Source organism: Schistocerca nitens, chromosome 1 (genome assembly GCF_023898315.1).
Source record: "Schistocerca nitens isolate TAMUIC-IGC-003100 chromosome 1, iqSchNite1.1, whole genome shotgun sequence".
Taxonomy (NCBI): domain Eukaryota; kingdom Metazoa; phylum Arthropoda; class Insecta; order Orthoptera; family Acrididae; genus Schistocerca; species Schistocerca nitens.
In genome coordinates, this window is record NC_064614.1 from 382,846,354 (window position 1) to 382,859,061 (window position 12,708).

General features: G+C 43.7%; 1 protein-coding gene across 1 annotated transcript in view; it reads left to right on the forward strand.

Moving 5' to 3' along the window:
* Window positions 1-12,708, forward strand: part of LOC126248655 (venom carboxylesterase-6-like) — a 218,623-nt gene that overhangs the window by 23,094 nt on the left and 182,821 nt on the right. The window contains exon 3 of the mRNA XM_049949889.1: window positions 2,799-3,051. Within this exon, the coding sequence (XP_049805846.1) occupies window positions 2,799-3,051 (253 nt within the window). The remainder of the gene's footprint in view (window positions 1-2,798; window positions 3,052-12,708) is intronic.

Consider the following 12,708-nt stretch of genomic DNA (forward strand, 5'->3'; position numbering starts at 1 on the left):
TATACAGAGAATAGTAGCGATCCTACTACTCTGCCCTGGGGCAGTCCTGACGATATCCTTATCTCTCATGAACATTCGCCGCCAAGGACAACGTACCAGGTCCTGTTACTTAAGAAGTCTTCGGGCCACTCACATACGTAGGAACGAATATCATGTGAAAAATGGGCAAGCCGATTTTCGCACGAGCGATGCTTTCTCATACCGTACTGATTTGCAGAGAAGCTTTTCCGTCTCAACAGATTCATTATATTCGAACAGAGAATACGTTCAAGAATTTTGCAGCAAATCGATGTTAATTATATTGGTCTCTACTTTTGCGGGTCCATTCTTTACTGTTCTTATATACAGGACTCACCTGTCCTTTTTTCCAGTCGGTTGTGGCTTCCTGCTGACTGAGAAAATCGCAGTGAATGCAAAGTGAGTGCGGGGTCAATGCCGTAGAATTCTCTTTGTAAAACCGAATTGCAGTTCCACCGGGCGGGCGATTTATTTGTTTTCAACTTTCAGTTACTTCTCTACGCCAGGGATGTCTGTTACTATGCCTTCTATCCGGGAGTCTGTGCAATGGTCGAACGACGATATATTTATACGAACCTCCTGCATGAACAACTTCTTACATGCGAAATTTAAAACTCCAGCTTTCCTTTTGCTGCCTTCTATTGCCACACCAGATTGATCAACGAATGACTAAATAGGAGCCTTCCAACCTCTTAGTGATTTAAAGGAGGACCAGAATGTTCTCGGGTTCACGGCTATATCTTTTGTTCAGGTATGATGGTGGCAATTGTTGTATACTTCGCGATCGATCTTTTTACAGACGCGGCATTTTCCCTCCTTAACCCTAAATTACTAAACCCTCGTAAAATTTACGATTGCAGTTGATACCAATTCGCAGTACCCATCAATCTATTGTCAGTGTATGGTGTAAAACACGATGTTTTCAACTTATTTTGTACGTGTAGTACCATTGAGGACCTCATAATAGTAATTAGTGCACAAACTATAGATTATGACTTCCTTTGAATAAAATATGGAGTGGTAAAACTTGACGACAGTTTAGTAACAGTGTAACTTTTCCCATCTTTAGTATTCTAGGGTTACACTTACTCTGCGCATACTCCTCCAAAACGCGATTTACAAGCCCATAATTCCTGTACTTTCATCATAATGGAACCAAATGATGTCCATTCATTATCTAAGTGAGATGCTAGCAACTGCTTATCAGCTCTTTCTAGAAAAGGTACCCTGCTAGCCTTCTTGATTGGTTTATTAACATAATTACATCGTGATCACTAATTCCATTCCCTATACTGATAGCCCCCACTGCGGTGTCGGGGGCTGGCTAGAATAGACCTGCGGCCCTTCCTTGTCCGTCGTAAGAGGCGACTAATAGGAGTCTTCTTTATTGGGTCAAGTTTTTTTACCTTGGTCTTGTCACTGTTCTTTGAACTTTTGAAGGTTTTGCTCACTATTTCCCTGACATTTCTTTTGCCTCTTTAAATTCTGGTCCCCTTTTTGGGTTTGACCTCCACTTTCCAAATTTTACCGAAGTGTGGGCTGTTTGGGGATGGACGCCTTACTCTGGTGCGTTACCTCACCACTCTGCTCTGTTATCTTTTGCTCCTACGAATCAAGTGGATCTACTACCTCTGCAACCGAAATCCATCGCGGTAGCCAATTTGTCGTAGTGGGGTCGTCATGTACCCTCTCAGTGGTAGCCCCCAAATAACACAAAGAACGCACTGCCGATGCCTGAGCTGTGATCTCCCCACGTCAGTCAAGTAGTAGGTGGCTGTCCACTTCGGGGTAACAGGACTCCGGGCAACGGCTACTGTGCCAAGTGGCCTTTGCCTTGATGGGGTGGCGCCCATGGGGATGCCCTCCGATCGAAGTGAATCGCATCGGGGCAGATGATCCGCAATGAAACGGATCAAACTCAATGGTGGTTGTCCCAACACGGCCGTCTCGTCAATTAGGAACAGTTGTTTTATTGCAGATGTTTACAATCCTACGGTATTTCCGTCATTGGCCTTCCTGCAAGACGAGAGCCAGGCAAGCAGAACTGGAAGTGGACAGTTTGCCGACTTCTTAGTTTGTTCCCGCACTGACGGCGACTCACTTCAACAAAGCCAATGTTTTTCGTTGACAGTATTGAAGATCGGTTTGTGGAGGTTGTGGCTCTAGAGAAGATGAGAAATAGATCTTTGCTGATCAAAACATCACACGCCTACCAATATTGAGTACTTCAGGCCTGTGTCAAGTTCGGTGATATACCAGTCACCATTTCTCCTCATAACAAGCTCAGTAGAATTCAAGGTGTTACCTTCCGTTGGGCCCTAACGCTAAATACTGATGAAAGCCGTGTACTAATCTGGCTTGGTGTGGAGTCCATTTTGTTTGCCGCATTCAGAAGGGACCCAAGGATAATATAATGGATACTGGAGCTTTTATCCTAGCTTTTGACGGCAACACGTCCTCCCACTGTTCTCATGAGGCTATCTGTAGGGTATGTGGATGGGCATCCCACAAGGGCAGCCCTTGTGACCAATCCCCTCAGTGTTTCAACTGTCTGGAACCACACCCTCCTCATTCACCACAGTGCTCAGTGTTTACGAGCGAGAAGAAAATTCAAGAGTACAAAATGCTTGACCACCTGTATTACCAAGATGCAAGGAAAAAGTTTGAAAAACTTCATCCAATTAACATGGTCTCCAGTTTTGCGACTGTTGCGTCACAATCCACATCTCACATGATGGCAACGTCCTGCACAACACCTCCAGACCCTGGTTATATTCCAGGGCCTGCCCTACAGTTGGAAATGTGACCCTCAGCTCCTTCATCCCACACGATCGGCGCAGCCACAGATTCCTAGTGATTCTCTGGCAGCAGGTATGAGTACACCAGTCAAGGTGCCCCGCTCTCAAGACAAGAACCAGCAGCCACAGGCTATGGGCCAAAGAAAAGTATGCTCTTCTTTGTCCCCAGAAGATAAAATGGAGAAATCTTCACAGAAATTGAAGTCTCAGAAGAATAAGAAGGATAAACAGAAAGGTAAACTACTTCCTGAGACTTTGGATGTTCCGCTCCCCAGTCCTGCAGCCATCAAGCCTATGCACATGGACGACGGATTGCACGAACAGGTGGACCATTACCTGGTAGCAAAAATAATCACACCTGTATATTCCATTCGCCTCTTTCTCAGACCTGACATCAATGCTCCTTTAGTGGAACTCTATCGCCATTTGACTAAGCTCCATCATTTAATGGCTACGTACTCCATAAATGGCACAGCACTTCAGGAAACACAGTTTATGGCAAACACACCTCCTGCTCTGAAAAACTATCAACCTTACTGCACCAATAACGTTAATATCGAGAGAGAGAGTCCGGTGGGGTCTGTACCCTTACAGCCTCAGATATTTTAAGTGGACAGGTGCCTCTTACCACTACACAAGAGGCCGTGGTCATTAGTGACTACCTGTCAGTTCGGATGAGAATATGTAATGTTTATCTACCCCCAGACAGACCTTTCCATTATCACGAGCTGTTAAGAGTTAGTGGCACAGCTCTGTGCCCCCTTCCTCTTATTGGGTGACTTTAACGCCCATAATCCTCTGTGGGGTGGTGCACTATGTCTCACAGAGGCGAGCACTAGAACACCTCCTTTCAGAATTGGACGTCTGCCCACTCAGCACTGGAGCTGCAACCCATTTGCGTGTGGCCCATGGAACGTTTTCAGCTATTGATCTCGTAGTCTACAGCCCGAGTATCTTAGCCCTGATTCAGTGGTGCGTCAATGGCGATCATTGTAATAGTGATCATTTTCCTATCGTTCTCTCCTTCTCCACTCACAATCATCTAGAATATGGTCCACACTTGTCGCTTCAGAAAACTAATTGGCAGGATTTCTCCTCTACAGCTAATTTTACAGACAGTCGTGTGACAGATATTAACACATTGGTATAGGATACTATTGACATTATTGCTCGTGCTACAGCAGCAACCATACCCTACTCCTTTGGCTCATCCCAAAGACCGCCGGTGCGACGGTTGTCTGAAGATGTACCCACAGATATCAGAGAACGCCACGCACAAGTGCCATTCTTCTATGAATAATTTAATAGCCTTCAACGGACTCCAGGCAAAAGTGTCGTTTTTAATAAAGACAAGGAAGCACGAGTTTTTGGAGCAACATCTCAACTACGCGATCACACACCCCATCACCGCAAGTATGGACTAAACTCCGCCGCATTTGCGGTGATCCACCATCCACGGCGGTTCTTGGCATCGCTGTCAATGGTAACATCTGCACTGATCCCATGGTACTTGCCGAATGTTTTGCAGCACATTTCACTGTGAATGGGGGCTGCACAGCGGTTTGGCAGAATGTCGCTACACAGTCCCTGGATCCGACAAAATCCAGAACCAAATACTCAAACATCTTCATGCTAACAGTATGAATCTTGAGGCTTTTTAATCGCATTTAGCGGGAGTGAGCATTTCTCTCTCAATGGCGGGAAGGTATTCTTATTTCTCTTCGGAAAGCAGGATTGGACCCACATAAAACGGGAAAGGACCCATATATCTTAGTTACCTACTGACCAGTCTCTCTAAAGAATGGGCTGTGTAAGCTATTCGAACGTATGGTGAACCGGTGATTCAAAAGTAGCTTTCGGGCTTACCTGTCCACCAAATATCACCTGATTCGTTTGGAATCCGCAGAGCACAATGCTTTCGGGCATCACCAACATCTGATTGCTGTGTTCTTTGACCTACAGAAAACATATGAGACAACGTGGCGACGTCACATCCTCTCTATACTGCATGAGTGGGTTTCCTCAGGCAGTTTACCCATGTTTATCCAGAATCTCTCCGATTTTTTTCAGGTCCCGATAGGTTCGACTCTCAGCAACCAATATGTACAGGAAACTGGAGTCCCTCATGGATCAGTTCTGAGCTTAACTCTGTTTACTATCGCATCAATGGTATCGTAAATGCAGTGGGTCCCATAGTCTTTCCGTCACTGTACATGGATGATCTTTGCCTGTAATATGCCTCTCCATCACTGCACACCACCGAGAGCCAAGTTAAAGGGGCTGTCTGGAGAGTCCATGACTGAGCCCTAAATCATGGCTATCACCTGCAAAATCACGAGTTATGCATTTTTCTCGACTCTGGATTGTGCACCTGCACCCATAAATTTACCTTGGTGGCCTGTTACTTGATGTCGTTGAAACTCTGCAATTCTTCGATATTTTATTTGACTACAAGCTAACTTGGATGCTGTATGTCCGCTGAGTCAGGGCAACTTGCATGAAGAAACTGAATGCTCTCCATTTTCTTAGTCACTCCTCATCGGGTGCGGACTACACAGTCCTTCTGAGATTTTACAAAGCCCTGATTTGAACCCGCCTGGACTATGGAAGTGTTGCCTATGGGTCAGCAGAACCATTCTTACTGAATGTGCTGGACCCTGTCCACCACACTGGCGTGTGGTTGGCGATGGGGGCCTTCCGTGTGAGCCCTGTTGACAGCCTCCTGGTGGAAGCCGGGGTCCCACCGTTGTGGGCTACATGACAGCAGCTTCTGGCAAGTTATGCAGTCACAATCTGTCAGATGCCAACCATCCATGTCACTGAACTCTGTTCCACAACCAGCAGTTCAGACTACTTGCGCATCGCAAAAACTAGGAAGACTGGCTGTTATCTGACTAGATATTCTACTGAATGTCGCCCAACAGCCTCTGTTAGTCCGTGTTCCTAGAGCCCCCTCTCAGCGTTCCCCTGTCCTGTGATATGGATGGACCTCTTTTGTGGCCCCAAGAAGGATGCTCACCCTATTCTCCTCCGACACCTGTTTCTTTCAGTCATCCACGATTATTCTAATTCGGTATGCAGCTACACACATGAATCGAAAGTCAATCACGTGGTCTGTTACGCTTTTGCATATGCAAGGGGACACAAGAAGCACTCCCTGCTTAGTGCCTGCAGTGTATGAACTGCAGAGTTGGTAGCCATCTCTCAGGCTTTGTGGTACATCAAATTCCAGGCCATGACGAACTTTCTGATCTGTAGCGATTCCATGAGTTGCCTAAAAGGCATAACCCCTTGATATCCCAAAAATCTTTTGATCGACTACATCCAGGACCTACTGGTTGGCCTCTATAGCTCTGGAAAGACGGTGACCATCATCTGGACACCGAGGCACATAGGCATTGCAGGAAATAAACTCGTCAACCATCTAGCTAAAGACGCAAGTACAGGAGATCAACTTGACGTTGGCATACTGGGCCCAGACTCAAGATTACGACTTCGACGCTGTATTCTGACGATCTGGGAATTGGAATGGGAAGCTACTACGAACCAAAACAAGTTGAGAGTGATTAAATGGTTCACCTATGGTGTGGCATACGTCTCTCCAGGCCTCTCAGAAAGATGCCATTGTGTTATGCTGACTAAGCATTAGCCACGAAAGACTCACCCTTGAGTTCCTGCTGCATCAAGAGGATCCTCCTCACTGCAGCTGTGGTAGTCTACTGACGATAGCGCCCTGCTGGACGATCTGTGGCACACTCTCAGCTTGCCTTCCTCACTACCTCAGATGCTTGCGGATGACGTGACAGGAACACTACCAAAGTGTTGCATTTCCTGAGGGAGAGCGGATTTTACTTTAACCTGTAATTCTCTTCCACTTCCAGTTTTAGGGGTGGTTGTGGAAGCAATAGCTCCCCCCCCCCCCCTGTGATGGGTACCGCCCCTCCCACCCCCCAAGCGACTGTCTTCTCCTCTCACCTTGTTGTGTGCTTTAGACCCTTTGGGCAAGATGCTACCTGGGTTATCTCTTTTCTTTTACCTATCGTGTTACAACTACTGTCACGCCCTTTTAAACTGTTTGACTTGCTTATATAGTTTGAGCAGCCGATTTCCCATTTTTTCGCATTTTGCCTTTTTACATGTTTCTCTCGTGATAAGGAGGGATTGATGGCCCAGTAGTTTAGTCCCTTAAACACATAATCATCATGTATTGACACCATCGATAAGATCAATCCTGTTTGTAGTTACAAGGTCTAAAACATTTCCATTGTGCGTGGGCCTTCTAAAGCTGCTCAATACAGTTTTCTGGAAACGTGTTCAAAAGTACTCCACAAGACTGCCTGTCTATACACCCTGCTATGAATCCATAGACGTCTCAGTCTATACTCGGAAGGTTTAAGTTCACTCCGACTAATATGGCATGACCCGGGTATTTCTGCACTGCTGAGCGTAGACTTTCTTTAGTGACACTAAATCTGTCACTGCGGAATCGGGCGGCTCATAAAAACATCTGACAGGTAATTTGATTTCACCTAGACCTATTATACGCGTCTAGATAATTTCATAGTCAAACTCAAAATCGACCTCATTAGAGACAACATTTTTGTCGACTGCAGTGAAGACTATGCCTTATATGGCGTCTACAACAGGAGTGCGAGCACTGCTGGCGAGTAATAACCGCTGCACAGCCTACGTCCTACTTGAGGAAAACAAAAGAGCTCACACTCCATTCGCTGACGACTGCCAATCATGGCGCACGACGTAAGAGGCAACAGACGACAACAGATCTTCATTCAGTCACTGGTAACTAAGGTGTAAAACTACCGTAAGCCACCGTAGACTACCATAAATCTGCGTAGACTAGGGTAGTTTTCGTAGCGGTCTTACTCAGTTAATATCGCAACAATGTTACCTGTAGGTCAGGTGTATTGCATACCTATCACACATTACCTCGTTTCGATCTCTCTGTTTGGAAACGCCATGGGTGTCTTACTAGATTCCCCTAGAAACCGAAGAGGTGAACCATTTAGAAACTGAGTGTTGATACACAAAGAGAAGCGTAACCTATGGAGCAATTCTTTTCTAAAAAATCTTCCAGTTTGTTACTTACAAACACACATTATTCATAGCAAATTTAAAATTGTCAGTGAATAATCGAAGTTTTATTGGAAAATTGTTGATTTGTTACGTGAAACAGGGGGATGTGGTTGTAAATATAAAAAAACAACACAGCTTTATCATATAGCGTTAGAAAACGAAATTTTCTAAAAAAAAGATAAAATTAAAAACAATGCCATAAAAAGAAAGATATATCAAACATTGTTTCACATCGTCTAGCTCATACAGGGTGCTCTAAAATTCCGCTTAAAAACTTCTAGGCCCTGTGGAGGCAAATGGGTAGATAATATTTTGAACTGAAAACCATGTCCAGAAATGCGTCGTTCCGTGCTACATGTTGTTAACGCGGCCACTTTTAGATGGTTCAAAATGTTCAAATGTGTTTGAAATCTTACGGGACTTAACTGATAAGGTCATCAGTCCCTACGCTTACACACTACTTAACCTAAATTATCCTAAGGACAAACACACACACCCATGCCCGAGGGTGGTCTCGAACCTCCGCCGGTTTTAGATGGTAATTTATTAGGCGTGATCCAGTACATCACTTGTTTTATGATTACACTCATTAATAGCCAAAGAAACAAAAAGGAAATGTAATTCTTTTTCACGAACAATGTTGTTTACATCTAAACAAACATTTTTTCTCTTTCTTTCCGATGGAGGCTAAGCGTTCTGATCCCCACACGTAAGGTTCGATGTGGTATCCATTGCAACTGCTCGTGTGCTCGCTGAGAGTTTCTCTCCAACGTGATCCAGTACAGCCTCCTTCAATTAGGGTGTGCGATGTCTCCTTGGAGCACCACAGTCACGTGTGCTGACGGTGAAGGTACCACCGCCCCCCTCCCTCCACCACCGTCACGAAGACGCTGCGTACTTGTGACGAAAAGGAAATGCGGTCGAGTCGGACGTTGTGGATAATGGACTCTTTACAAAGGCGACGAGAGGCTCTTCCAATGCCGTGAGCTTCGCCATACAGGAAGATCATGTCTGTGTATCCTTCGTACGTGTTCGCAACCGTGTTGCTTGACACTCGCAAATAAGTGAATGAGGTTCGAACTAGGTCTGAGAGGTAGGATAAACGTCAAATGACATCAGGTTATGCGACGTAAGCATCCACCAACCTAGAAAACATGTTATTCCGGACATGGGTACCAGTTCAAAATATTGTCTATTCAATCTCCTCCACAGGGTGTATCATAGTTACTGGCGTGAACGCATACAATTGAAAGTACGAGATGCTAAGCAAAAAAGTTTTAGTAAACATAGGGTCGAAAATGAATACCTTAAGAGTTACGAGCAGGTTTTCATCTTCGATACTGAGAAGCAAATCTCCTCTATTGCAAGCTCTTTGCTTTCCACATTATGGGAAGTAGCAGTAGGAACCAAAACGAGAAAACAATGTCCAGTAAACATTTGCTCTAAAATGCATACCGTACCTTAAAAGTTATGAGCAATTGTTCATTAGAAGATTTGTTTCCAAGTAGCAAAGATGAGCACCTGCTCATAGCTCTTAAGGTATGCATTTTAGAGCACATGTGTACTGGATTTATTTGTGTTGTTTTGGTCCATACTACTACTTCCCAAAATGTGGAAAGCAAAGAGCTTACAGGAGAAGAGATTTTCTTCACAGTATTGAAGACGAAAAATTGAAGGTAGCTCTTATGGTACGCATTTTCGAACCTATGTTTACTGAGACTTTTTTGCTTCTAGTATCGTGTGCTTTTAACTGTATGCGTTTACGCCATTAATTATGATACACCCTGTATAAGTCCCAGAAGTTTGTAAGGGGACTTTCGGAGTGCCGTGTATAAAATATGTTTCTGTTATTTATAATCATCTTTCGCACTTCTTAATAATAACTGGGAACTCTTGCCTTTGATCATGATGAAGAACGTTCTAGTCAGTACAACATTAATAATTACATAGTTTTTGTGCTTGCACATATAAACTGTACTTGCCACAAAAGAAATTGCTTTGATTATATAAAAACGCAGAAGTTAGGCGAGCAACTAATTTATAGTACCTATAAATTGCGATCTACATTTTGTAAGGATATAAGATGCACAATGGACTAACACTGAACAATGTGCGGTTCTAATTACGTGCAAATGAAACAAACAAAAAACAAAGAGAAGTCGTTGGCTCCCAGATCCTCTCACACGTTCATTTGTGTTTCTTTTCCCACCAATGCTACCGATATTACCCTCTATCCCGCCATTTACTACGTCATTTATGTAACTGTACAATAAAGTCTCCCAATTCTTCCGCCATAAGATACCAATAATATCATTGTTTTTCATAAATTTTGACGTAGTGTCTTGCTCAGTAGAGCAGTCATAACAAAATGTAAGTGACTTTGGATAACAAAATCTACAAGCTGACCCAGAAGAAGACCATTGTAACAGTGTGTGAAATGATGGTGATAGTTATTTACGATATGACGCGGTACCATAGTCAGTAAACTTTCATATTAATTGTCTATGAACTGTTCTGAAGTGCATTCTAAGCGTAATCATGGTCTATGTGAAGTGCAGTTCTCATCACTAAACCATAGAACATCAAGGAAGGTCCCTCCCAACCTCTCTGTTATGTTTCTTACACTTAAGAATTTTCATCTCATTTCCTTCGGTTTCTTTAAATCAGTTTTCAAAGAGCTGACAGATATCCTTTGTGAAAGAATAACTCTTTTTTTATTACTTAATTTCGCAAGATAAATAATGGTTCAAATGGCTCTGAGCACTATGGGACTCAACTGCTGTGGTCATCAGTCCCCTAGAACTTAGAACTACTTAAACCTAACTAACCTAAGGACATCACACACATCCATGCCCGAGGCAGGATTCGAACCTGCAACCGTTGCAGTCGCACGGTTCCGGACTGCGCGCCTAGAACCGCGAGACCACCGCGGCCGGCAGATAAATAATGTAAGAAGCAAATAACGCCTAATAATGGACGCAAAGACCGAAAAACAACACGCAACACAATCCAACAGAATTTTTGTGATTAAAGGTATTGTTTATTTTAGTTTTGGTGTATAACCATTAAATTTATCTAAAGTCAGATGGAAATCATTAATTACGTTCTCTTACTACGAAGAACAAACGGTATGTTGAATTTTTCATCGTGTGCTGCCGTTTCTTGTCTTGGGCCGTTTACTAGATAAGGAATGTGCAGCTGCTGTGTTTGCCGTGCCAAGTGTTTGATATACGCACCCCGTATTACCGGAGAACTGATAACCACTGGGCGCCATTGTTTCGATGCCTATAAGAAGCTATGTTTGTTTTTGGATTTGTGCAAAAAACCAAGGCAGAAGATGTTTTCTGTAACGTTCCACGTTTTAAAGAAATTTCCCTTTGAGTTTCTTTTCGTTTTAGATGGCAGAAGAAACTTTAATCTCAAAATTTATCATAAAATTATGAAACAATTCGCACGTGCGAAACTCCATGTCTTGGATCCTTTTCAACAGACTGTCCTACTTAAAACATTTCAGATTAGGATATTACCGCGCCACTGCATAGTGAAGTCCTCTCTTGCTTCATTGACAAGTGGATAGTATTCGTGTTACATTTCAACGCGGTCTCGAACAAAAGTGGCGGATGAGAATCGATGGCACAGAATAACTAGGACATGTCTAGTTATGGAGTCCCTCGTGAATCTATTCGAGAACCCGCACTGCTATTTATACAAGTCAATGAATAGCCCTTATCTTGAAAATAAATTATAATTCATAAAATATTCCGCGAAATTATGCCATGACTGGATAGATATCACTGCCGTTAAGCAAACTAATGTTTTTTGCCCATACAACACCATACATGTGAGGACCGTTGTGCCATCGTCAGTATAACGGGGAGCTCCACGCTCTGGCCCTAGATGAGCAAGTCGGGTCCCACCGAGCCAGCCTGTACCAACGGCGTCGTTGGATGGGGTACGATGAAGCACGTGGCCAGCACACCGCTCTGTCGATCGCTGGAGGGTTTCTTGAGTTGGGAATCGCTACCACAAGACCAAGTAGCTCCTCATTTCCTTCACGAGGTCGAGTGAACCCCGTCTCAGTCCTCACACAACGTAGAAAATACCCTGGCTGTACCGGAAATCGAACCGGATCCCCCACATGGCAGTCAGCCGCGCTGATCACTCAGCTACGAATGCGGACGCCACCGTCAACGGGTATTCTTTATTCAGTTCTTAGCTTTTCTCCATTATGGGTTATGTAGGACCCTCTGTACAGTACTGGACATTGGTAGCTTGTCATAGTTTTCGAAAAGCCTTTCTTATCTGCATTCTTATCTGTTTTTGAGATGCACACATAAACACTACAACAGATGCGAAAATTCAGCTGGGAAAGGGTTTTCGAAAACTATGGCAAGCTACCAATATCCAATAATGTACAATGGGTCCTAAATAAATCAATAATGTAGAAAAATTATGAACTGAATAGAGTACCCGCTCCCGATAGCGCATAAATGTGGAAAAAATTTTGATTTATGTGAAAAATCAGTTGTTTGTTTAACATCCAATGATTTGCATATATCCAGTAATTTTTCTTGCAAAATCAGAACCGCATAGACACAGTGACTTACGTAAGACGTAGCACCCCTTTTACTTGGTGAACGGTTCCAGATATCGAAACGAGGTTTTCGGGAAATGATGGTAGGCCGAGGGGTATGTACTTTGCTTAATTCCAGTGCCGATCGAGATATTGAAGCAAATACGATTTTTTTTTTTAAATAGAATGCTATACTTCTGTTAGTCATGCGAAAGCGCTTGAAAA